The sequence below is a fragment of the Colias philodice genome, chromosome 20 (assembly GCF_061535455.1).
Source record: "Colias philodice isolate Cphi_HAF_F1 chromosome 20, ilColPhil1 Martin Lab GWU primary, whole genome shotgun sequence".
In the NCBI taxonomy this organism is placed as follows: Eukaryota; Metazoa; Arthropoda; class Insecta; order Lepidoptera; family Pieridae; genus Colias; species Colias philodice.
The window spans coordinates 9857126-9884982 of record NC_143105.1 but is presented as its reverse complement, the minus strand read 5'-3'; the positions used below and the strand labels follow the sequence as shown (position 1 = coordinate 9884982).

The 27857-nt window shown below is 37.4% G+C and overlaps 4 protein-coding genes and 2 long non-coding RNA genes across 6 annotated transcripts in view; 3 read left to right on the top strand and 3 right to left on the bottom strand.

The window, feature by feature from the left end:
* Positions 1-27857, top strand: part of LOC149479667 (uncharacterized) — a 146291-nt gene that overhangs the window by 1989 nt on the left and 116445 nt on the right. The gene's annotated exons all lie outside the window — the stretch shown is intronic.
* On the bottom strand, positions 1808-2883 carry LOC149479678 (uncharacterized). Its single transcript, XR_016317267.1, has 3 exons — positions 2818-2883; positions 2426-2504; positions 1808-1913 (listed from the first exon to the last, which is right to left on the bottom strand). It is a non-coding gene; the product is annotated as an uncharacterized LOC149479678 (long non-coding RNA).
* On the top strand, positions 3186-15203 carry Arp10 (Actin-related protein 10). Its single transcript, XM_089708231.1, has 8 exons — positions 3186-3433; positions 4490-4642; positions 5316-5424; positions 6032-6140; positions 9574-9717; positions 10065-10273; positions 11674-11801; positions 12387-15203. Exons 1-8 carry the CDS (start codon positions 3357-3359, stop codon positions 12586-12588), a joined length of 1131 nt encoding a protein of 376 aa, XP_089564357.1. The 5' UTR covers positions 3186-3356; the 3' UTR covers positions 12589-15203.
* LOC149479676 (small glutamine-rich tetratricopeptide repeat-containing protein beta-like) lies at positions 16411-17811 on the top strand. The gene has a single exon (XM_089707994.1). It carries the CDS (start codon positions 16533-16535, stop codon positions 17397-17399), a length of 867 nt encoding a protein of 288 aa, XP_089564120.1. The 5' UTR covers positions 16411-16532; the 3' UTR covers positions 17400-17811.
* Positions 19620-27857, bottom strand: part of Past1 (putative achaete scute target 1) — a 37773-nt gene continuing 29535 nt past the window's right edge. The window contains exons 2-3 of the mRNA XM_089708083.1: positions 26719-26889; positions 19620-21262 (exon numbers count right to left, since the gene is read on the bottom strand). Of these exons, the coding sequence (XP_089564209.1) occupies positions 21060-21262; positions 26719-26889 (374 nt within the window). The 3' untranslated portion in view covers positions 19620-21059. The remainder of the gene's footprint in view (positions 21263-26718; positions 26890-27857) is intronic.
* LOC149479669 (prostaglandin E2 receptor EP2 subtype-like) overlaps positions 25469-27857 on the bottom strand; it is a 76581-nt gene continuing 74192 nt past the window's right edge. Inside the window, exon 8 of the transcript XR_016317230.1 lies at positions 25469-25488. The gene's annotated coding sequence lies outside the window, so the exon portion shown is untranslated. The remainder of the gene's footprint in view (positions 25489-27857) is intronic.

The window sequence follows — 27857 nt, the reverse complement described above, 5'->3', positions numbered from 1 at the left end:
TTCCTCACGTTTACTAAGTAAATCGTTTTAATTGTAAATAGCTGTTGTGAACTTGTTTCAAGACACAGAATATTAAAAACAAATAGAAGTGCTATAATGTCATAATTACTATGAAAACCAGTGTCGCCAAACCCACACATTTAAACCGATAGTTATACAGTACACTACAAGTAATCTATGCCTTTGATTGGACAGCTTAATTTGAGTAAAAACTGACTTAGGTTATAAATTCAGCATTTCAATATGTACCCTAACGCACCATGTTACCGGTAAAACCTGCTAGCTTTGCCAACGGTTGCAGACTTTGCCATAGCCAACTTCTGAGGGAAAAAGTGTAGTCACATCTTAATATCAGTTTTTTGTCATGTATGCATGCCTTTATAGTAAAATTTATGAGTTAAATGGCAACACCGAATGAGATGTGGCAACCCAGCTTGTTTTTGAGATGTCATTTTCGGCGGTAACTTTTTTCGAATGTTGGCGGTATGAAACTTAGTGCTCCGGAACTTTTACAAAAACAAACGGGAAAAGCATTGCCTACGTAAGTATTTTTTTGATATTATGTTAACATAATGTTCTTTATCTAAATAAAAGCTGATTTACTGTGCTACAAGCTACCTTTACTTCGCAATTGGTATTGGTAAATTCAACAACCCCAATCACAACGTCTGTGATGGTGACTTTGCCATGTTTTGTTGGAGGTTAGAGCTGCCACAAAATTTCTGATGAATATTTTATCAAGTTTAAAATAACAACAATTTTTATATTCAATCAAGATCATATAAATAAGAATTTGTCATTGTTTAAATCTTTTAGGAATGTCGTGTAATGTGTGATATTAAAAAAAAAGTTAGTTAGTTTAATGAATACTATTTTTTTTGTTTTATTATGTAAAACAATTCAAAGTTAAGAAACTAACTATGTAGAAGTAATTGATTATGTTTTTTTTTTACTTTTACTAAATTGTTCCTACTACGAAAACATTTTTATTTGACAACCCTAACCCTAACTTCTTCATAAATAGGAAATATTTTGGAAAGGTTGGTGAATTTGCCACCTTCTTAGAGAGTTAAATTACCAGTGCTAAAATAATATAAAGTTTTTACTTTATTTTACGGGATATAGGAAGAGTGCAAATATATTACTTTTTAACCTCATAAACTCCAAAAATTTCATTTTTTCTTTCATATGGCAAATTTACCAGAAGTGACAGCTAACTTTGCCATAATTGTTTTTATGCTTAAAATATTATAATTTACTAAAATGAAATAGATATTTAGTAATAATGTAAATTTTCATGAAATTTACTACGTCTAGGTGCAGGTTACTCATTACGTTTTCATACAATTATATTTTTTTAAAGCGAATCAAACTTTTTGACACATGAAAAAGTGGCAAAGTAAGCAGGTTTCACGGTACGGTTTATTTTAGTATAACATCCCTAGGTATATTAGCTGTTTTGTTTCTCATTCCACAGAAATTCCAAATTCGAAAACATCCAGCTACTCCACAACAGAGGGCGCTAGTTTTCGATAGATATAACTTTGAACCTAACTAACTAACCTAACTCATAGAGATAAGGTTGAAATTTGTGTCACTCAACATTAATGACATTAACTTGATATTTATCTGATGCTATGCCCTGAGGGATGTCAGCCTTGTTATCGATAATTCACAAATAAATATTTTTTGTGTATTTTTTTTTCTTTCTATTATATGAGTATAGTATAATGTGTCACATTTTGGAGTATGTTTATTTCTAATAAGTACGTCTTTTTATATTATTATTATTAAATAAAAAACGGAATAGAATAGTATTAATCTATATTTACAAAATACAAAAAGAAAATATGCATTATTTTAAATCTTGGGACTGCCGTAGGTTTGCTGTATCGGTGGCCTTTGTTAGACCGCTTATACTCTGTCCATTATATTATTTGCTTTTTGACAGCTTCACGCCTATGAATGATTGTATTGTCTATGTTAAAATGTCATACAAATAATTATCGTTCTTCATGGACAGGTCCCGCCCACTTAGTGATGTCTACACAGAATTATTCAATGATGGGTCGATAGATTATAATAATCGATAGAAATACTCTGTAAAATGTATCCGATACAGAAAAACTCTTCTATTATGTTATATAATTTAAACGTAAAGACAACCAAATTGTAAGATAGATACCAATAAATAATAAAATATTAGTTTAGTTTAGTTTTAACATACAATGCATAGATATGTGGTCTTATTATTACATATCTTATTAGTACGTTTACGTTGTAATTATTATTTACGTACCTGATTCGATTTATGATAATATTTTGAATTTATAATTGAAATGGTATCACAATCGATAATCTTTTGAACATCACTTCTGGTATCACCCGTCGAGCTGTCAAAAAGCAATTCTTATAGTGGACAGACTATAGTGCTGTTCGGCATCCAGTTAACTCGTCACGTTGCATTTATCCATTTCTCTTTTAAATTTGCCTCTTTGGGAAATCTATAAATAAATTGGACAAATGAAAGCTAAGGAAAAATAAAATAAAATTTAATATTTATAATTTTTGTCTTTTCTAAAGTATCGATACTGTCGATATGCGCCACAAGCATCACTAAAGCGACATTCGTTTGTTTATTGCAATAATATTCCAGAAAGTCTTATTTGCTGTTCAATCTATAATAGTACTAATTTCTTACAGATTAAGGTTCATTTTGTCTAGATATTTGTATACAATTTTGACAAATTACAAGCGAAGTTATAACATAAAATCTTATAAAATATTATATGTAAAATAAATAAAAATCAGACTTACCGATGGTATGAAATGCCTCCATTGCTGATATTATTTCGTCTGCTATCATTTTTGCACTCTAATACCCTCAGAGCAATAAACCTACTAATACCGAACAACACGTCCTAATGAATAAATATGGAAAAAAGGTTTGACAGCTGACAACCGACTCGAATATTTTTCTGCGCACAACTGAGAGCAAGTTAGGTGATCTTACCTTACAAGTGACACGTGGGCCACGCCCACATCACACTTCTATCTACTTTACTGTTCTGTGATTCAAGAGTAGGTAATTTCATTGCCTTATATAAAAGTGTTCTGGCAACATTAAGATCAAATTTAAGTGACAATCACAGGTGACAACTGACAAGTGACAGCAGACAGGTGACGGCTGACGCTGACGCATGCTGTTTAAGAAAAACTCAGAAAATCAGTTAAAGTTTTGTCATTTATCCCTGGTTTCATTTCCTCTATTAAAATAATATGTTTTATTGAAGTAAACTGTGTAAAATTTTAAATATATAGTGCCCGTGAAATGCTGTATATATTAAGGCCTGGAAATGGCTTTATATGAAGGAATAGCACTTATTCAAGAAAAGCAAGCAGTAGTATTAGATCTTGGCACGGATTATACAAAGTGAGTACATAAAAATACAATGTATAAAAATTAAAAGACTGGAACAACCATTTCATCTGTCATTTTTTAAATATTTTAATAACGTTGTGTCGTTACAGTACTCATTCCTTAATGCTACGGCCACACTACCTTACCGTCTACCGGGCTGTTACCGCAATAATTATGGCATTATATTACCGTCTAAATTACTGCATGAACTGATGTGGTTACACTAGAGTTTACCTAGATATGTCGGTAATTATTGGCATTTACCGCAGCAAAAAAAATATTAGTTAATAATTAAAATATAATATAGTTTCTGTAATAATTCATCAAGGATTCTTTCTTTTTCAAAATGATTTTTTCTTTTTCAAATCATCTATTGTACTTGGAAATGATAAATTTTGTTTGATCCGACGCCACGCATCATTGTGTACACTGCGATTTTTATAGTTCTTCTGTCGGGTATCCCAAAGAGAAGAATTCCAAAAATTAGCGCCATCGAGCGCTTTTTCATTTGACCACTCCATGTCGGTCGATACGTGCGTCGCCGGTGAGCTCATATTGCACACTGGACAAACGGTAATGTGGCCGCAAACGCAATAATTACCGCGGTAATCTTCTTTGATGTGCGAAAGAATACCGCCGCCGGAGCTATTGCCTACCGCCATTTGTCATATTGATTGGCATTGTAGAATTATGGCCATAAGTCGTGGTTACACCTAGGTGTTGTTAAAGTTGTGGCAATAATTATTGGCATATCACGGTAGTGTGGCCGTAGCATAACAATTCTTTTTAACCGTAACCGTAAATAAAGTATTAGAAACTTCATTATTACTTAGTATATTTCAATTATTTAGATAATATTATGTACTAGTAGTATGGGACAGTATATGGATTAGCTAGAATTATCTATAACATGGTGTGCTCCAGATTGAGTATGTATAATTTAATGTAGTGGTATGCCTATGTGTTTTAATTTGGTAAATTTTAGAAAGTAGCAGTATATTTTAGAAAATGAACCCAATGTTTATTAATTGTCAATAATAAATAACAAGTATTGCATGTATATTTCAGGTTTGGTTTCACGGGGGAGCCCGCGCCGCGATGCATAATCCCGTCGCAGTTCTGGTGCCCCACGGAGCGGCGCAACAAGCGCGTGCACGACTACCGCACCACCGAGGAGCTGTACGACAACCTGGTGCACATGCTGCATCTCTTGTATTTTAGGTACTTAGTGAATCTGTTGGTTAATTGAAGAAATGTTGCAAACTTTGTATAATGTATTTGCTATTTAACGCAACGATTCTTGTTATTTTCTATATATTTTTTTTAAATCAAGTCATTTAAAAATTACATTGATTGCCAATTTTTCTTTGTAGTTGATTTAAATAATGGATGATAAAATATGTGATGATATAAAAGCTAGTTCAGAAAGTCATATTAACACACTGCCTTACCCGCCGCCCATTGTAATCCAACATGTCTTTAATTATTGTTGAATCTTTTAACAATTTTTGCGTCGATTGTGAATGATTGAATGTGTACAAAAACGTGCCACCACTATTTTGCTTACTCGAAGATATTTTGTTATTTAATTAACTGAATTCGACAAACATAATGGAGCATGATTTGTACCTAAATCTGAAGCAGAACTACCTATAACATCTTATCTTATCATTAGGACCTTAATTTGTCGAATTAAAAGGTGCTCTTTCGTAAAACGTTCGGACTATAGGGGGATCGTTTGAGGCAGCACTCTATAATCCGACAGATTCAATACTTCGGCACTGCCCTGCAAAGCGATTGTCGGAATACCGCGGGTCTACTGTAGTTTCTTTTTCATACAATTTAATGGGCTGATGTTGTTATATTACATAATATTATGATGTTCATATTGCAGGCATGTGCTGGTCAATCCTAAGGAGCGCAAAGTGGTGGTGGTTGAATCACTGTTCACCACTACGCAGTTCAGAGAGACACTGGCTAAAGTACTCTTCATGCATTATGAGGTCAGTTTTTTAATTATTATTGAATAAAATAAAGAAAAAATATTTTTTGTTGGTTCAAAAAAAGGAGGTTCTCAATTTGACTGTAATTTTCGTTTTCTTTTTTTTGGTTTGTTACCTCCAGAGGCGGCTCGTGTCAAAATTGTATACGTGTTCACTCGAAATAAGACAATAAAAATACAATAGCGTTAGCGTTTATTTATTACAGGCTATTTCAAAACAAATTCAATGAATATAAATTATTAATAATTATAAAATCCCGGAATTTTCATTATTCAGAGTGATTGTTTACATATGTTTGTTTATATTACAGTATTCAGTGTTTGTTTATATAGGAGTGGCAACGTCGCGCGCAATTGCTGCTGTCATGCGATGCGGCCGGTGGTAATAACCGGCAACGTCGGTTGAGAGCGGCACTCTGAATATTTTTTCATAGTAGTTCTTTTGCTTCACGCGCAGGACTGTGGCTAATTTTGGTTCAATTGTAATTTTTTTATATTTGAAGAAGTTTTAGTTATTTGTATAAAAAGAATTATATTTGATAATTGACTTGTGAATATATATATGTAATATTGTAAATTATTAATTTATTAATTAATCTACGAAACAGGTGTCGGGTGTGACGTGGTGGGACAGCGCGCGTCTGAGCGCGGCGACGCTCGGCGCACCCATCGTGCTCGTCGTCAGCCTCGGCGCGGTCGACGCGGAGGTCGTCGCCGGTGAGACACACACACATATCCACACACGCCAAACATACACACATGCACATACACCACACATACACACACGCGGTAGACATCTCGCGCGCACATACACATGCAGCCACAGCCGCAGAAACACAAGCTCATTCACACCGTGGAGAACCTACAAAAGATTTACTATGGGTCTATGAAATACCACATCAACAAAGTCTAGGGATATTTTGTATTTATCAAATATCTTAAAATCTATAAAGAATTTAGTGATATTGTAAATGGTAGAATTTTAGCTTATTTTAAGGTCTTGGCAAATAAAATTGGCCAAATTTAACTACGGATCAACAAATTTACGAACACTAAAGAACACAGGACTTCATACCGCAATAAGACATTGGTATTCAGTTTTAAGTAAGAACATTTAACAACACAACACGATTTCGATGGTAAATTTATATAAATGCTGATAACACTGATTATTTATGACTCGATTTTTGAAAAAAGAAATCCCAGTTTTATTCAAAATGTTAAGTTTTCTACCAAGAAATGAAGATCCTTATAATCCGAGTTTCCACCACGGTGACAAAAATTAACATTATTAATGAAAAAAAAATTAAATGTTTTTTATTTTTATTAAAGTCCATAAAATAAACTATAATTCTTCCATTTACAATATCACTAAATTCTTCATAGATTTTTAGATATTTGATAAATACAAAATATCCCTAGACTTTGTTGATGTGTGTATGTGAGCTATATTCAGAGAGCCGCTCTCACGCGACGTTGCCACTCCTATGTAAACAAACACTATTCACTAGTCAACTTGAATGCATACGCGCGCGAGGGCATTCAAGTTGACTAATTGTTTCTAATTATTAAAAATTGATAATCTTGACAATAAAGAGAAAACTTTTATGCGCAATAGCATGACACAGGACCGTTAAAATGCGTTGTGTATATTTAGAGAAAAATGGTTAATTAATCACGCAAAAAAGACAGTAATACTTATTTCGTTTTGAAATATGTATAATAGGAGCTATAATTAACCCCTTATTGCATGAATTATTAAGGAGATGAAATAAAAATTATTTTTTTGCAAAAAAGTGTTTATTAGACCTTACATTATGAGATCAAATTGAGAAAAAAAAATATTTACTTATATTATAGAAAATATGAAACGGCGCCATATATGGACTCGTATGCAGTGTTTGTTGTATTTTTTCTGTCATATATGGCTTCGTATGCAATTAGAAAAAAGTAACTAATCTATAATATAAAAATATATTCCGGATTAATTTCACACACATGGTTGCCAAGCCCCAAACTAAACTTAGGCTTGTATCCTGAATGCTAAGTCAACTGATATACTACATATATTTTACATAAATCCTATCCTACTAATATTATAAATGCGAAAGTTTGTGAGGGTGGATGTATGTGTACGTGTTTTTTTTTTTTTTTTTTTTTACTCTAGATAGGGAAGCGCTTGACCACAATCTCGCCTGATGGAAAGCTAGATGCGGTCTAAGATTGTTGTCTAAGTGTTTGTTTGTTACTCTTTCACACAAATACTACTGAACCGACTTCAATGAAATTTAGCACACATAATATAGAAGGTAACTTGGACTAACACATAGGATAGGTTTTATCCCGGAAATCCCACGGGAACGGGAACTATGCGGGGTTTTCTTTGAAAAAGCGGGCGAGGCCGCGGGCGAAATGTTAGTACTTTATATGGATACCTAAATATGGACACCCAGAATCACAGCCAACTTGTACTTCGTGAAATTGCTTACGTTTGTCATTTTAACATAAAAACACGTTATATTTTTCACATATCGTGAAGGAACGAAATTGGAACAATATAGGCATAGCTGACGGGTGTTCTTCCAAATTGGGTAATAACTAATCCCATCAGATCGTACAGAATCAAAGTGAAAATCTAGATGTCTTGCAGGAGTTTTTCGTAGCTTTTTTGCGGCAATTGGCGAGTCAGGAATACTGAGGAGACTCCAGAGATGCCGATGTTCCTAAGTTTTTGAGAGACGACCACGTCTTTTGGTAATAAGAGCTTTCCCTGACTTTCGCATTTGCTCTGAAACGGCTAATTAAAAATCATACAGTGGCATATAGCATGAGTCTGTATTTATTGATGATGATATGATATTTACATGCTTAGCAGTGAGATAAAAGTGTCCGGGATCGATAATGGAACAATCAGTGAAAGTATCCTTGAATGCATACCAAGCCACATATGACATAATATATTTTGGACGGAATCAGATTGAATGCATACGAAGCCAAATATGACAGATTTGGAAAAGTACAAAAAAAACATGATTAAAGCAAAAAAACAACCAAACCAAATGTTTTACTTTATTTTAGAAAGACTAAAGAAAGAAGTAATATTTTTTTTCATGGCTTTACTCACCTTTTTCATATTGAAATCTTAATTTGAAAATCACGGTTTTTTCCGCGCACCCAAACCGTCGCACGCGCTAGACTAAATCTATAATATATCTGATGGATAATATTTACACTGTATAAATTAATAACATTCCAATTCTCGATGAAATGCTGTTTAAGATGTAAGGTAGTTTTTTTAGATATTGTTTATAGTTAGCCTATAAAAAATTCATGAACTTCGTCGTCCATATATGGCTTTGTATGCGGTAAGGGGTTAAATAAATTAACAATATTTAGGAGTTAAACGATAAATGAAATGAATGAAGGAATGCTAATACACTTTTAGTATATTGCTACGCACTATAACAAAAGTGTCGTGACGATTTTTCGTTATTCTCGCCTAGCCTCCCTAGCCAGCGTACCGCGGGATAAGGAACTTCGTTCCAATAAATAAATCATATTTATTATTTATTTATTTGATTTGCCAACATATTATGTACATCTTTATGATAATATACTTTGAGTATGTGACATAATTAGCATGCAGATCAAGATGTAGATCCAAGACAAGGAAATAAAACATGCATTTTTGTGTTATTTCAAATTATAGTTTCTAATCGTAGTTTAAATTCTAATCAGAAAACATTATTCAAATCAGTATAACTTTTACGTAAACGTTTTCATATGCAAACAAACTAAGAAAGTTGATGTCAACTTCTCTATAATTATGGTTTGTTGATGTCTAAATTGGTTCTATATGTTTTGACAAAAAATACATTGGTTTTGTATGTAACTCGGTTACAATATCTATGGACCTCGCTGAAATGCGGAGTCCCTTCCCGTTTCTCTTTACCTCCCCGCGCCGCCGCGGCGCGTCAGTACGGTTAGCAATTTCGTTGCGTTCGCGACGTGACGTCATCGACGCCAGCTCCACAGATATTGTAACCGAGTTGTACAGTATAATATGTTTTACTATTCGATACATTTGTGTGTGTGTGTGTCTGTAATTATTTATATGTGTGCGTGTAAGCATGTATGTGTGTGTGTGCAGTGGTGCACGGCGTGCCGGTGGTGCACGCGATGCAGGCGCAGCCGCTGGGCGCGCGAGCACTGCACGCCGAGCTGGCGCGACTGCTCGACGAGGACAACGGCAGGGAGCTCGACCTCACCGACCAGGAGCTCGAGGATATTAAAGGTATAATGTCAAATATTACTTGGCGTTCTTATGTGTCTTAATATGTTTGATAATCTTCATACGTGCACACGCGTGCATGTGTGTGTGTGTTTGAAATTATTTTTAATAAACTTCTATTATTGATACCATTTCACGTAGATAGATGTCAAATTCATCTTTTTTTATTTATTTGTATAAAAAAACTGAACCGGTATTTTAATTCAAATAGTATCGACCGGACATAGTCTAAGTAATACCAGTAGAAATTTTCATAAATAGCTCAATAATTTAATCGTTCCGCACTGATACGCGGATGCAGCTTCTAATATTTTGATAAAGTAAACTCGATGACCCCCCCCCCCCCCCAGTGCGCACGTGCTTCGTGCCGTCCCGCAAGCTGTCCCTGGAGCTGAGCAACGAGGCCGCACTCCGCTCAGTGCGCGGCGCGGAGTACGTGCGCGCGGCGGGCGCGCTGCGCGTGTCGGGGCGCGCGCGGGCGCTGGCCGCCGAGCCGCTGTTCGCGCGGGACAACGAGCTGGCCTCGCTGCAAGATTCCGTGCTGCAGTGCATACAGATGGTGAGCCCGCACACATGCACACACGACACTTCAAACAGACACTACGAACACGACACTTCAAACACGACACTTCAAACACGACACTTCAAACAGACACTACAAACACGACACTTCAAACACGACACTTCAGACAGACACTACAAACACGACACTTCAAACACGACACTTCAGACAGACACTACAAACACGACACTTCAAACACGACACTTCAAACACGACACTTCAGACAGACACTTCAAACACGACACTTCAAACACGACACTTCAGACAGACACTACAAACACGACACTTCAAACATGACACTTCAAACACGACACTTCAAACACGACACTTCAAACACGACACTTCAAACACGACACTTCAGACACGACACTTCAGACTCGACACTTCAGACAGACACTACAAACACGACACTTCGCACACGATTAGAACCTGTAGCATCAGTTTAAAGAACAAACTCATTATCAGAAAAATCTGGATATTGTAAAATAGCAGGGAAAGACGAGACGATTTCCCCACTATATAAAAAAGGGAAAGACAAGACAAATGGCATAAACGCTAAAGAATAGGATCCGCTATCGATACAAATTTGCATAAGCTAGCGTTTTGCTAAGAAATTGGTCACCCTACCACTAATCCTGCTGTGGGATCTATTACTATACACGACTATATACTGTATACTATTTGAATCGTCACTACATATTTATAACCTTTACCACCGATTCGGAAAGTATCTATGGAGAGGAACCGGCATGAAACTCCATAGTTGCACTTTTAAATCATGTCAGTATTACAATTTAATTTTACAAAACATGTTACTGTATTATATTATCATAATAATATACCAAAGAACAGCTGTCCTGTGTTTTTTACGCGACAACTCTCCATGGGTTTTCGTCTTCCATATATTCCTTAATTCTGTAATGTAATGAGGAATTCTGTTGTAAAAGCGTATACCTCGACCCATAAATGATTTTTTAACTTTAGCTAGCCGGAAAAATGGCATTTCAATGGCAAAGATCACCTAAATAATAAAAAATCATCTAAGTAAATAAAGCATTTATCAAATATCAAACCGGACATATCGATTATAATATTATAATCAAAGGACTTAAAAGACAGTGGACTTATTTTGACATTTTCTGTCCAGAATTAGTATGATTTATGATGTTGTTGTCTGTAATAGTTTGTACTTTTCATGATTCATGGTCAAGTTTACTTGATAATATGATTGGCTAAGATCTAAATGAGAAAAGTACACAGCACCGGATAGTAATTATAATCATCAGTTACGCGTATGTTTGGCGATGTAAATTTCATATATTCTAATTACATACTACACCATCATTGCCAATTTCAGGCTGAGTTTAGGGATTAAAATATTGCGTATGATTGTGCAGTGTCCGATCGACACGCGGCGCGCGCTGGCGGAGAACATCCTCGTGTGCGGCGGCGGCGCCGCGCTGCCCGGCCTCGTGCCGCGCCTGCGGGACGAGCTGCGGCATCTCGTCACCCTGCCGCCCTACAAGTGAGTCGGGAGAACATCCTCGTGTGCGGCGGCGGCGCCGCGCTGCCCGGCCTCGTGCCGCGCCTGCGGGACGAGCTGCGGCATCTCGTCACCCTGCCGCCCTACAAGTGAGTCGGGAGAACATCCTCGTGTGCGGCGGCGGCGCCGCGCTGCCCGGCCTCGTGCCGCGCCTGCGGGACGAGCTGCGGCATCTCGTCACCCTGCCGCCCTACAAGTGAGTCGGGAGAACATCCTCGTGTGCGGCGGCGGCGCCGCGCTGCCCGGCCTCGTGCCGCGCCTGCGGGACGAGCTGCGGCATCTCGTCACCCTGCCGCCCTACAAGTGAGTCGGGAGAACATTCTCGTGTGCGGCGGCGGCGCCGCGCTGTGTTCAGAAGTTTGTGTCACACCAAAACCTCACGAGCGCGATCGCAAGTATAACGAGAGAGAGACGGACCGATCTCCCGTCTCATCTCGAGCGCTGCCACCAATAAGACATCATCTCGATCGTAAACCTACTTTACAAACAACCAATTTTTTTTACTTTCCAACCTCCTGAAAACTGTCCCTGTTGTTCTCAATCATGACATAAACGTGTCGGTATCAGGGAGCGTCTGCAGAGCATCACGTTCAAGTTCCACGCGAGCCCGTGCGCGGTGAACATTAGCGCGTGGTCGGGCGGCGCGCTGGTTGGCGCGGCGGACGGCGGCGCGCGCGCGGACCCGCGCGAGGCGTTCCTGCGCGCGCCGCGCCTGCGCGACTGGGCCTGCCTGCTCTCCAACACGCGCGCCGCGCCGCTGCCGCCGTAGGGACGCACACACTCACACACAGCCACGCGCACGCAAACACATACACAAAGCAATACTACAATAATAAACGCACATTCCCGAACGTACGTGCATACTTAACACACACACGCAACATACACTTACTCAAACACACTCACTTATACATAAACGATTCTTAACACCACATTATCTTTCTTCAATTACACTTACATTCTTATTACACAATACACATGTCAACTTCCAACTGACACACTCGAACTAGTATAGCAAATTCACATTTATGCTACTCATTCACATCATACTGAAAATGTACATATTTCAGTTGCGCTTAGTGTTAAATGTATTTATGGATTATTTATAGCCTTGTAATCGTAAGTTAATTTAGTTTTAAGTTTAACTAAGAAAAAACAATTCATCTAAGCTTTTTTATTAATAAACATTGTCCATCAAATTCCTCGCAAGTTTTAATTTGTTTCCAAAAATAGAACTGTTTAAAACTTAAATTTTAAATAATAGAAAATCCGCGTCTTGCCACCAAACCGGGGCGGACGTTTTACCAATTCGGCCTTCCGTGATCCCGCCAGAGCAATCGAATATTTTATTCTACTCATTTAGTTTTATTCGTGTGAGGGACACATCGCGCGCCATCTATTGTGATAAATTGATAATTGACAACTATCTCAACCAATATGAAACCACAGAACAGTAAAGTAGATAGAAGTGTGATGTGGGCGTGGCCCACGTGTCACTTGTAAGGTAAGATCACCTAACTTGCTCTCAGTTGTGCGCAGAAAAATATTCGAGTCGGTTGTCAGCTGTCAAACCTTTTTTCCATATTTATTCATTAATTAGGACGTGTTGTTCGGTATTAGAGTGCAAAAATGATAGCAGACGAAATAATATCAGCAATGGAGGCATTTCATACCATCGGTAAGTCTTATTTTTATTTATTTTACATATAATATTTTATGTTATAACTTCGCTTGTAATTTGTCAAAATTGTATACAAATATCTAGTCAAAATGAACCTTAATCCGTAAGAAATTAGTACTATTATAGATTGAACAGCAAACAAGAATTTCTGGAATATTATTGCAATAAACAAACGAATGTCGCTTTAGTGATGCTTGTGGCGCATATCGACAGTATCGATACTTTAGAAAAGACGAACATTATAAATATTAAATTTTATTTTATTTTTCCTTAGCTTTCATTTGTCCAATTTATTTATAGATTTCCCAAAGAGGCTAATTTAAAAGAGAAATGGATTAATGCAACGTGACGAGTTAACTGGATGCCAAACAGCACTAAGTGGTCTAACAAAGGCCACCGATACAGCAAACCTACGGCAGTTCCAAGATTTAAAATAATGCATATTTTCTGTTTGTATTTTGTAAATATAGATTAATACTATTCTATTCCGTTTTTTATTTAATAATAATAATATAAAAAGACGTACTTAGTAGTAATAAACATACTCCAAAATGTGACACATTATACTATACTCATTTATTAGAAAGAAAAAAAATACACAAAAAATGTTTATTTGTGAATTATCGATAACAAGGCTGACATCCCTCAGGGCATAGCATCAGATAAAAATCAAGTTAATGTCATTAATGTTGAGTGACACAAATTTCAACCTTATCTCTATGTGTTGAGGTTCAAAGTTATATCTATCGAAAACTAACGCCCTCTGTTGTGGAGTAGCTGGATGTTTTCGAATTTGGAATTTCTGTGCAATGAGAAACAAAACAGCTAAAGCCGGGTATCCACTTAGGTTCGCCGTGGATTGCGAACAATGTGTGCTCCGCGAACGTGAACGTGTATAGTGTACACACTTAGGCTGCAACATCAGTGCTCCTGTCGGAGCGCTAAATTCCGCGCTCCGGTCTCCAGTAGACACACGACAGATGGTCGGTGCAAACATGCCGCCTCCAGAATTAGTAGGAAGTGCAGCTTATATTTTGATACATTATATTGTGATGGAATACAAACAACCTCCTCAATTTTGGCAAGGTAATATGAATAAGGGAAGAAGAAATAATGAAATAATGCATATATTCATCATTTCATCGGACCACTCCATGTTCGCGAACTTAACAAACACACGCTCGCGTCCACGAACAAACTGCGCTCCCCTTTGAGTTCGCGCAAAAAACCGCTTCCCGAGCGCTCCGCCGTGCTCCGATCGTGCTCCAGTCGCGCTCCGCGATCACGACGTATCCATTATGTTTGGTTTGCGGAGCGGGCGCGTTCGCAAACCACGGCGAACCTAAGTGGATACCCGGCTTAATATACCTAGGGATGTTATACTAAAATAAACCGTAACATGGTGTGTTAGGGTACATATTGAAATGCTGAATTTATAACCTAAGTCAGTTTTTACTCAAATTAAGCTGTCCAATCAAAGGCATGTAGTGTACTGTATAACTATCGGTTTAAATGTGTGGGTTTGGCGACACTGGTTTTCATTGTAATTATGACATTATAGCACATCTATTTGTTTTTAATGTTCTGTGTATGAAACATTTCAATGACTTCAATATTATCACAATGGAACGCGATGTTATTTGTTGTACACACTGAACTTGAAACTTGTATCATACTGCATGCAATTATTGTTTTATAATAAACTTTAAAGGCTTTTAAATTTTAAGGATTTTAAATGCATATTGTATTATATAAAACAAAAACATTGATTCTAATAAGAAAAGAAATCGAACTATTTGAATAACTTTTTAATGAAATAAATACATATTATTTGTATGTAAGTGAAGGTGTTTCATTTGACCTACCTAAACCCCTGTAGAAATTATTTTTCTATGGAATGTTGATTCAATTTTGTTGTATCGAAATTAAAAACATATTGTGTCTGTTTAAACCACTTATAACTCGAGAACAGCTGTACAGATTTTAATAACTTTTGGTTTGGTTTTTATTTGGATTATAGTTTATACTAATGACTGAAAATCATAAAAAATTTACAAATAAAAAAGTGTTCGTGGGTGTATCCCGTTTAAGTCAGTAACTCATAGAGTAATATAATATATAAAGTAACTTAAAAAACCGACAAATAAGTTGTAGGATAGTAAAATGATGCGAGTGCGCAAAACTTGCTTATCGTGTTGGCCACAGAGCAAGTAATATGGCATAGATCATAACAATTTTTTTTATTACCAAAAAGTTGAATGAAATGGAATACAAAATGCATTATCGTAATATTTTAGAACCCTTTATTTCCTATAAAATCGGTTCATCCATTTATTAGTAGGGGTAAAAGTGGGAATGAAAAAAACGAATGTTGTCAGTTATACCCAAGCGACATATCAAATGAAAGTACACGACCAGTCAAAAATAATTAGACATATTTTATCAAAATTGGTTCATCCATTCCATTTATTGGATGTAGATATAAAAGTGGGAATAAAAAAAAGAATTTTGTCAAATACACCCAAGTGACATATCAAATGAAAGTGCATAACGGGTGAAGTACAGTTTATTCAATTCGGTTTATCTATTTATTGAATTATACAATAGCGGTAAATGTGGGAATGGATAATTGAATGTGGTCAAATAATATACTCAAGCGGCATATCAAACGAAAAGGCATGCAATGTGAATTACAATTAGTCATGTTTTATCAAAATCGGTTCATCCGTTTATTACCTACAGATAAGGCACCTTAGGGGGGATAGTGAGAATAATTAATAATCCAAATGGAAGGATATGAGTAATGACGTGTACTTAGAAAACGTACTATCAACTCACATATCAACTTATTGATTTTTTTGATAGGGAAGCACTACGCAGGATCCATGAATTTGATTGTCATTCTGACGTATGTTATGTCATTTTGATTTGAGAAAATTGTCAATTTCCTTGTCGGTATCGCTACAATAATAGCGTTTTTAATCTATCAATAACCTTTGTAATTTAAAATCAGATAAATAAAGCTAAAAAACATGTCGGAAGTAAAGACAGTGGTGGCAGGGATAGTTAACTTTTTAAAACAACAACTTGAAAGCGACGCGTTGAACGTCGACTCCCGGGAAAGCGTAGAAGTCGCCGTGCAGTGTATCGAAACTGCCTACGAGTTGACTCAAGATGATATTTCAAAGGGAGTGGATCTCCTGCAGCTGGTCAGGCAGCAGAGCGGCAACGCGAGCGCCATCAAAGCTGAAGCCGAAAAGTTGAAAAACGAAGGCAACGAGTGCATGAAAGCGGAGCGTTATCGGGAGGCCTTAGAGAAGTACAGCCGCGCTATCGAGTTAGATCCACGTAACTCTGTCTATTTCTGCAACAGAGCCGCAGCGCACTTCAAGCTCGGCGAGCACGAGTCGGTGGTGGCCGACAGCATGGCGGCGCTCGCGCTGCAGCCCAACTACGGCAAGGCGCACGGGCGGCTCGGCATCGCGCTCACGGCGCTCGACCGGCACGTGGAGGCGCGCGCGGCCTTCGCGCGGGCCGTGCAGCTCGAGCCCGACAACGAGTCCTACAAGGAGAACCTGCGCCTCACCGAAGAGAAGCTCGCGCAGAGCGGCCGCCCGGCCATGGATCTGGGCGGCTTACTTCAAAACCCGTCACTATTAAATATGGCCACGGAGCTCTTGTCAGATCCCAATATGCAGAATCTCATTTCGGGCCTAATGGATAACAACGCAGGAGCGAACGCTCCCGGAGGAGTGAACGCTTTACTGGAGGCCGGACAAGCGCTGGCTCAACAGATGCAGGCGGCGAACCCGGAGTTGGTGGAGCAGCTGAGGCGGCAGATGCACCCGCCGGGCGGCCCCGGCGGTCCCGGCGGCAACCCTCCCGCCCCGGCGCAATAAACATTTATTGTTTTATCAGGCTAAGTGTGGACTTGCCCCGTCGCAACCCAAATTAGCCCTATTTTTATTTAGTTTCCTACAAAAAATATATTATTTTATGAGAATGTAACATATTAAATTATTCTTTCGAGCGCTCACTATTTAATACATATTTCGAAGCTTTTGGATTTATTTATTACAAGAATAAACAAATGTTCCGTCTTTTGCATTTATCAATCTGTGGACTGTTACACTCTGTATACTAGTTAGGGCAAACAAATCACTGCATATCGTGCAGATTAGTGAATAGAATTATGAAACTATTCATATTGTGTATATTCTATACTGACAAATGTTCAGGTCATCAAAATTATACTTAGATATTAAGACTATGATAATTGGTGTTGAATAAATATATCCAAAAAAATAATAAGCAGTCTTTTATTTAAATTATCCTCTGTAGTTAATCGTTAATTCTTCATTATATATTTTTCCGTATTTCATACATATAAATAAATGCGAAAGTACTAATTCTCATTGACTTATGTGTTGTGTATTGCAGTTTACACTCCCTATGCGTTTAAAGTATTTTTAATATAAAATCTCGTAACTCGATTCAAATGCGAATTTATTATTTAATGAATTTGGAATATTTGAAAGCGAGTGAAACGTTCATAGCGGCCGCAAATTAATTGACGCAGGAAATGTTTCAATAAATTTTTATTGTATGTTACCAATTTCAGTGTTAGGTATTAAGCGCGTCACACACGGTGAAGATACTATAATATTTTATCTTAAGATACTGTTATATTTTATATTACAGTATCTTAACGCATCCGGTATCAGCGTTCGGACCATCATTTTTCTTTTTGTCATTGCGTAGGTACTATGACCCCTGTAGAACCGCCATCCTGTTACAAATGACGCGAAATTTTGTGGGTCATTTGTAACAGGATGGCGGTTCTACAGGAGTCTTAGTACGCAATGACAAAAAGAAAAATGATGGTCCGAACGCTGATACCGGATGCGTTAAGATACTGTAATATAAAATATAACAGTATCTTAAGATAAAATATTATACATAGTATCTTCACCGTGTGTGACGCGCTTTACTTAAAGGTGAGTATCGACTTATTTATCACTATTATAATCCATATTATAATATTATAAATGCGAAAGTAACTCTGTCTGTCTGTCTGTTACTCAATCACGCCATAACTACTGAACCAATTTGCATGAAATTTTGTATAGAGATATTTTGGTTACCGAGATAGGACATAGGCTACTTTTTACCCCGGGAAATAGGATAGGTTTTATCCCGGAAATCCCACGGGAACGGGAACTATGCGGGTTTTTCTTTGACTCCGCGGGCGAAGCTGCGGGTGGAAAGCTAGTAATTTATATATTGTATTGTAATGCTATACAGTATACGTAAACAGGCTGTGGCGTAATGAATAGCTAATCTAGTAACTGGAGGAAGAGGATGTTGTGGTGGTTCAGAAAAACGCACGTTATTTATATTAAAATTTATAAGTCCCTCGGTTTTCGGGATATTCATCATTCTTTCTATAAAATTACACCATTTGCCACTCTTTCTGGTTCTGTGACGCCAAATGAAGGAATATTTTCAATCTGTTTTTTTCATAGAATTGCTAGATAAATTCACTATCGAATATCAAACCATAATTTTAAGGGGCCCCATTCATAGTTTCTACACAAAGCTAAAACTCAAATTTTATGTTTTGCTTATTTTTGTTCCAAAGTTTAAACTAAAGGGGTTTAAAAATGCCTGTTTCATTAGGAATCCGAAATTGTTTCGTTCACTCTATTTTCGACATTTAATACACATTTTATTTATAATACAAGAGTCAAGAGCGTTAATTATTCTAAACTACAAAAATCCATACATTTGTATTGTATTATGTACAAAATCAAGAAGGTAATATCTTTACTAATATTATAAAGCTGAAGAGTTAATTGTATGTTTGTTTACTTGAACGCGCTAATCCCAGGATCCACGGGTCCTTTCAACAGTATTACGTGGTATTACTTTACTCTATGGGTCCATTAGGAAAGCTACTACCTATACACGCAACTTTGTTATCTACTTATAGATTAATTATTCTGTATTTTAATACATATTGAGCAATGCAGTTCACAAATTCTGGCGGCACCCATGATGTCAAGTTTTTCGACGAACATTTATAGTATGGGTAATGGATTAGGGAATGAAACAGCAACTTGATTCCTTAACTATTTATTACACTCTGTGTATAATTTATGATAAATACATTTACATAGTTATATTATGTACATACAGTAGCAAAATGTAAAAATATGTCGTGTCTTTTACAGCGCAGTGGCGCTCAAAAAGGCGCGAACACACATTCGAAAAACATAACCATAAAAAATTTCATATTTACATATAGACCCCTCAGGATAGAGACAGATGTAAGCTTTTAACTATACAATATACATAACAATATTTTACTATTGAAACGTCTAAATTTAAATAATAAGCTTCAATGCAAAGGCACAAGGAATCGTTCAAGTTCATAGTAAATGCTGCAAATAATAATTGTTACTCGTGGGTTTCAGGGCAGGCCTATACTAAGTAGGTACACAGAGAATAACATTAACTCACTTCAGTTGATTCAACGTAACAACATTATATTCAGTTTCTTCTGGACTTTGGAATTCAGGGATTACTTAATACACACATTAGTAATAGGAACAAATCATATTTAAACAATATCGGTTAAAGTCAATGATCGTGCACGATAAGAGAATGATAAAATTAAATAATTTTCATAACACTCGTAAGTAAATTTTACGAAAAAAAAATTTAAAGCACCAAATGAAAACATGACTGAATAAATTAAAACTAAACTAAATAATATAAATTATTATAATAAAATTACATCGGCGACCGTCTTTAAAATAAAATAACTTTTATAAAACTATTTTGTCTCATTATTTTCTCGTATAAAATGATCGGACTGACGCAAATGTCGTTTAGAATGTATTGCACACCAATGTGTCACACACGGCCAACATTCGGTCGGACTCACTCTCGCGAGCGACGCAAACTCACACAAATAATATCGAAAAAAAATAAGGATATCTAGCACAAAGAAATATGTTGAAGCGACAGTCTCATCCGTCCAATATTATGCCAACAATCGACGGGGCCGCGGCTCACAAATATTCACATAGCATATAACGATCGCGTTTCACCGGGAACCGCGCTCGCGTTTCGACCACTGCTTCAACAATATTTCCATCTAGCGGGAAACGGAACGATAAAAAAGCTAAATTTTCAATACTTGTGCATACATCTACTGATTACGAGAAAACTCATAAAAATAAGAGTAAGCAGGGGCCGAAACGCGACACAGTGGGCGCCAAGTAACACGGCCCAAAATTGAAAGTCTAAACGCCACAATGCGTGGCACCGCGCGGGCTGCAGTTATTTGGCGCCCACCGGCGACACCGGAGCCCTAGAGCCCCTAGAGCCCCTAGAGCCATCGGCCGGACTCCAGGGGCGCGAGAGCTCCGGGTGCCACCAGGGACACCAGGGAGTCGCGTGTCCCCAGTAGAGACTAGGGCGGGTCTAGTTGCGCTTGGAGGGCGACACGAGGTGCGGCGGCAGGTCGGCGGGCGGCAGGTCGGCGGGCCGGTCTAGTTGCGCTTGGAGGGCGGCACGAGGTGCGGCGGCAGGTCGGCGGGCAGGTCGTGGCCGTCGATCTTGACGCGGATGAGGTGCATGGCCAGCGCGAACTCCTCCTCGTCGAGGAACCCGTCCTTGTCGATGTCGGACAGCTTCCAGATCTTACCGAGCACCGAGTTGGGCAGCTTCGACTTCACCATCTCCGTCTTCGCCGCTGTTGAGAGAGGGACACTTGAGGCGCGAGAACTACGAGCCAAGAGCGATGATGCCGGGAGACCCGATACCTTACCGGCCGTTTCGAACATTTGGGTCAGACATTAATGTTTATATTAATTTATAATGGGTACATTTAAATTTACTTCTTTGTTCAGATCAAGTGAAGATACTTATATATTACGCCAGTCAGTCAAGACAATCAATTCACAATAATTCCAAATGGTCTAAGATCCGAACATAAGCAGAGGCGGCTCGCCTTAAGGAGCGCTGGTGCAGTGAACTCCCATAAATAATTATAATAAAATCATACTCCTTAATTTAATTATTAACATTAATTATTACTATTTAAAATCAATCGTAATCTTTAAAACTACTGTTAATACCAATGAATATATCCATCATTCCATCATCCCATACACCTGTATAATACCTACTGTATTAATGTAACGCGCGAAGCGGTGCGCTCACGATTGCGATCCAATGAAAAAAGATTTAGTACATTTCCTAATACGAAATCCAATAGGAGTGAAAGAGAGGGTTTTGCCAAAGCCCTGCGCGTGAAACAAAAGATTTTCTATGGAAAAGTAGCAAAATTCGGAGCGGCGCACCCGCAAACGTTGCCGGTTCGTTTTTACCGCCCGGCAGGACAGCGATAGCGCGCGCGGCGCGGTGCGACGTTGCCAGTTACCACTTCTATTAATATAAACAAACACTCGAGTCAACTTCAATGCTCGCGCGCGATTCATGCAATTTTCTAATTAAAATTATAAAATACGTGTTGAAATAGCCTGTAGTTATCAGTATTACTTGTGAGTGTTAAAATGAACAATAATTATAATGTGGCGTTCATTAAAAAGTGTGATAAAACGTTACAAATTCGGCTTGAATTGAAAGCAGGGACTGCCACGGCCTGAACTTGACCTTTCGCAAAAATGTACGACAAAAACGAAAACATATACGCGTGTGTTTAAATCCGAACAATATTATGTGAAAACACCATGGTTGTGTGGTTGTGATGAAAGCAACAACAGACATTTACGAATGTCTTGTCGCTTTAAGTTATAGATATTTTTGCACACCAAAAAGAAAGACGTATGTATTTCCTTTATAAGTAATTTTTTTGATAAATGTACTGCTTTACACCATGTATTTTCAGTGTTTTATTTCAAGTGAACACCCATAAAATTTTGTCACGAGCCGCCTCTGAACATAAGCCGATCTGCAACGGCGTGATAATAGAATGAGACCAATTTTATAATAAATTTAGTGTATTAAAAAATGTATTAAAAATGGGTTGACTGGGAAAATCCTGGACAGGATATTTTTTTAATTAATTATTGAAAAATCTTTTATTTTCATTTTTTATTAATTGCAGTATCGAGATAATAAAACAATTTTGTAATAAAACAGCGCTGACATAATTTTTTTTTCATCATCCTATCAAGTGAAAGTAACTGGTACCGACATACCTGTTTATACCTGCCAATCTAGCCGTTTGTCCCGGTAATTATTAGAAAACGACTATGACTGCACATTCTGTAGGTTTCATACTTTAAGTCTTTTATAATTTTTTTTTATTATCTTGATACTGCAATGAATTAAAAAAAATGTTTTTTTTTCAATTCATTAAAAATGCCCTGTCCAGGATTTTCCCAGTCAACCCATTTTTATTAAATTTTTAAATACACTAAATTTATTATAAAATTGGTCTCGTTCTATTATCACGCCGTTGCAGATCGGCTTATGTTCGGATCTTAGACCAAAAAGTTTTCAAACTTCGGTACACTTAGATTGGTTGCAAATTTAATACGTGATATGAAATATTATATCGAAAACTTTCCCAAGTTTGCAGAACTTTTGGAATTTTTTTCACGACCATACAGTAAAAAAATAATTTAATTGCAATTTTAACAATGTTCCGGACTGCGGACAAGGTTGCAAAATGAGATTTATTGTCGTCCCAATGAACCATTCACTTGACCGAAGTTTGAAAACTTTTGGAATTATTGTTAAATTTTCGATTTCGAATGTCGATTCTGACTGATGTATATCTTTTATTTATGATAATATGAAAAATAAAACAACTCAGCGAAACTGTTGAATGCTATTACATATATAAATATTTGAATGTAGCTTATATCTAATAGGTATCGGATCTTACGGCATCACTTTAAGATATCGGCAATGTTGCATGCAATAAGATGAATAGAAAGAAATACGGGATTAGAAAATTAGCGTTAAAATCAAGGACGTATAAAAAGGTCGGACTGTATACCACATTTCTTGCAAATAATTTGAATTTGACCCGCTAAAATAATACTTAGACCCGTAATGGCCGCGACAGTTTATGTGCGAGTCAATTTAGGTAAACTATGTCAATCAAATTTAATAACAAGTACAAGTAAATTTTTAAGGACAAATTTTTATCAAGAATTTCTTGGAAATGTATGAACCTAATAGTACGAGATCCCGCTGCAGGATCAGTGCGTTCATCGGTTTTTTGCTGAAAACCGAATTTTTATGTATATTTATAATTAGGAGAATATATATCGACTAGGTTGCCAGTCAAAATTTGGCCGCAAGCATGTTTAATTAAAATTTTTCTAATCGATTTTTGGGAAAAAAATTCGTTCACTTGTTTTTTGAATAAAATGTAGTCTACATCACGTCAAATGATATAAAAATTCTAAAAAATCACGGTTGCCGCTTTTCACTTGGCCGCAACATCTTGGCAGCCGGGTGCAAACAGGTATGATTTCGATTTATTTTTACGTTCATAACGCACATTTATGAATCATATATCAAATTAAAGCTAATTTTTTTCTATTTATTATCATATATGGTTGCCTAATTAAATCCGGCCGCAAATAAGGGTTGCTGGCTTATAAAAATTATAAATATAGGATAAGTGCGTTCATCGGTTTTTTGCTGAAAACCGAATTTTTATGTAACTATATGTATTTATAATTAGGAGAATATATATCGACTAGGTTGCCAGTCAAAATTTGGCCGCAAGCATGTTTACACTCAACCTTAAATATTCAACATCTTTAACAGCCGGCAACCCTTATTTGCGGCGGGATTTAATTAGGCAACCATATATGATAATAAATAGAAAAAAATTAGCTTTAATTTGATATATTATGATTCATAAATGTGCGTTATGAACGTAAAAATGAATCGAAATCATACCTGTTTGCACCAGGCTGCCAAGATGTTGCGGCCAGGTGAAAAGCGGCAACCGTGATTTTTTAGAATTTTTATATCATTTGACGTGATGTAGACTACATTTTATTCAAAAAACAAGTGAACGAATTTTTTTCCCAAAAACCGATTAGAAAAATTTTAATTAAACATGCTTGCGGCCAAATTTTGACTAGCGACCTAGTCGATATATATTCTCCTAATTACAAATATACTAAAAAATTCGGTTTTCAGCAAAAAACGATGAACGCACTAATCCTATATTTATAATTTTTAAAAGCCAGCAACCCTTATTTGCGGCGGGATTTAATTAGGCAACCATATATGATAATAAATAGAAAAAAATTATCTTTAATTTGATATATGATTCATAAATATGCGTTATGAACGTAAAAATGAATCGAAATCATACCTGTTTGCACCAGGCTGCCAAGATGTTGCGGCCAGGTGAAAAGCGGCAACCGTGATTTTTTAGAATTTTTATATCATTTGACGTGATGTAGACTACATTTTATTCAAAAAACAAGTGAACGAATTTTTTTCCCAAAAATGATTAGAAAAATTTTAATTAAACATGCTTGCGGCCAAATTTTGACTGGCAACCTAGTCGATATACAGGGTGTCCCACTGTTGGTATACTAAGCTCAAAGGAGGTTATAGTTTTGCCTACGCTGAGTACGTAAAAATTACTTAAAAAATTCCAGACGCATTTTTTTTCCAAATAGATGAATTCTTAAAACTCTATGTGTACACCCCTAAGAAGCAGCCCGCCCATTTTTGCCACTAGCACGTGAGCTATCGTTTAAGATTATGTTTTCATAGACAAAAAGCTCACATTAGAGAAGCGGTATATGACGGCTGCGCGAAGCTAGAGAAGAAAACATGGATTTTCAGGAAAAATTTATCAAAAATTTTTTGATGTAATTTTGCTGTTTATGTATTTTTACGTGATCAGTGTATGCAAAACTACACGTCCCTTTGCGCTTAGTATACCAATGGTGGGACACCCTGTATATTCTCCTAATTATAAATATACATAAAAATTCGGTTTTCAGCAAAAAACCGATGAACGCACTGATCCTGCGGTGGGATCTTAGACTATAATGTGCAAGATCGGAACCAAATTATTGAATTATTCATATCTATGAAACGTGATTTATGGATTTTTTTTCGATCACTACGGTTTTACCACATTTCACCAAACAAGACATGTTGTATTTTTATATTTTTAAAACGCAGGCTAGAGAGAATCTGTTCGACCTCTTTTATACGTCCAGCGTTAGAATTAAGAAGAGAAGAAAACCAACTCATTAAAAATCTTATTAGTAATGCAAAACCTTAAAATAAGATTAGTAAACGATGACTAAGATGCAGAGTATGTAATTTAAATAAAAAAATACTTGGTAAAGACTACTAAAAAGCTACAAGCTACAAAATTGACGGGGGTATAAAACACATAATTCGTTAGAGACAATATTAAGCTTAAATCTAGCACAGAGAGCACACAGACGAGAAGGGTTTCTAATAGACTTATATCGATTCAGTTGAAGTCGTCTAGAAAATATTTAAGAATATTGATAATATTTTTGCGGTTGAGGAGATTCAAGACGGAATGAATCCGCACAGTCTGCAGCTCGGGCCCGTACGCCACCGCGCGGGCCTGCTCCAGCCAACCCTCCGCCGACTTCGACACCGTGAACTCGAAATACATTTTATTCGTCAATATGTAAGCTACGGTTTTGAAAGTCAAATCTATCAAAAACAGCGTCATTATCAAGTTGACGAAAAGATAGAAGACGAGTTTGACATAGAAACAGACGGACTCGACGACTCCTCTGGAGGCGGGAATGATGTCATTTTCCGTCGTATCCGAGTCGGAGTCGACGTCTTCATTTCTAGACCCCGGCCGAGAGATTTCCTCCGGCTGATTATTGTCGTCCGAGCCGATCGTGTCGGCCAGGCTGTGGATGGAGACGCCCCGCGACAGCCCGTCGCCGGCCGACTCGTTCATCAGGAACTGGGAGATGGTGGAGCAGTTCTGCGTGGCGAGCGCGAGCACGTCGGTCACGCGCGCGAAGCCCTCCTCGTCCGAGCGCCGCATGCACAGCTCGGCCAGCCGCGAGCAGGTGTGCGAGGAGGACAGCAGCGCCTGCAGCGCGGCGTCCACGGCGAGCGGGCCGCGCAGCTGCGGGCGGGCCGCCAGCACGCGGGCCAGCGCCAGCGAGCGGGAGGGGGACGGGGCGAGCGTACCGGCGCCGGTGACCTTGCCGTCGATGGGCCCGAGCGACTGGAAGATCTGGTCGTAGTGCGGCTTCTCCTTGCTGCAGATCCACTCGGGGTCGCCGTGGCCCGCGTCCACGCCCTCGCCGCGCCCGTACCCGAACGGCGACACCTGGTCCTCCACGCCCTCGAACGCGCCGCCTGGAAACATTGTACACATATGTCAGTATGCTCTATTAATGATACGCTAAACTAGAAAATAGAATACGTTATTTGATGGACAGATACTTCTTACTTCTAAACTGTTTACATTGTTTATTAACTATATTATATATAACAAAAAAAATATTGCTTGTACATATATTATAACTAAAAAAAACATAAATTAACTGGTCATCAAAAAAATATTTTCCCATTACTCCACCAGTCCGTTTACTTTTAGTCAATATTGCAAATCTATTCGATTTTCGCATTATGGGATAGAGAATAATTAGTAAATATATAAGTATGGTTGCAACATATGTTTGTGATGTAATAAATGACTTTCAAATTGTGTTTAATTAAACTGATAATTTTACGAGTAACTCGACGATAATGATAACGATATCAGAGTAAAAACGGCGTTAATTTTTTTATTATTGAATGTCGGAAAATTTCGTTTCCTCCCACTTACATGGATACAATGGTTTTATCATTAAAATTAAATTGATAACGTATTTTTAAAAGTAACCGAGAGATTATCCGAATTGATAGAGCAAAAAGTAAATGCACAGTATGATCTACTTGCAATTAAAATGACGTAACAGATTATCCGAAACGATTTCAAACGAAATGCGGCAACTTGTGCAACGACGACACACTTCCACTTACATAGATCTTATTTCAGTTTCGATTACAGCGATATTTGGACTTGAGAAATATCAAAATAGCGCATACAACAATGTCATAAGCGAACAAGACATACTAAAAGACACGTATGAAGAATTTCTAGAATCATTATTAAAGATTATTGTCTGTATGTCGTTTCAGGATTTTGCTTTATCCTGTATGAAATAAAGTAGGCAATGAAAAAAAAAACTGTTTGTTAACAGTAAAAATTTGATATTTGTTTGAAATATGCAAGTTGCATGTCGTCGACACCGCGCGCGTCACGAGGTGGCAACGAAACA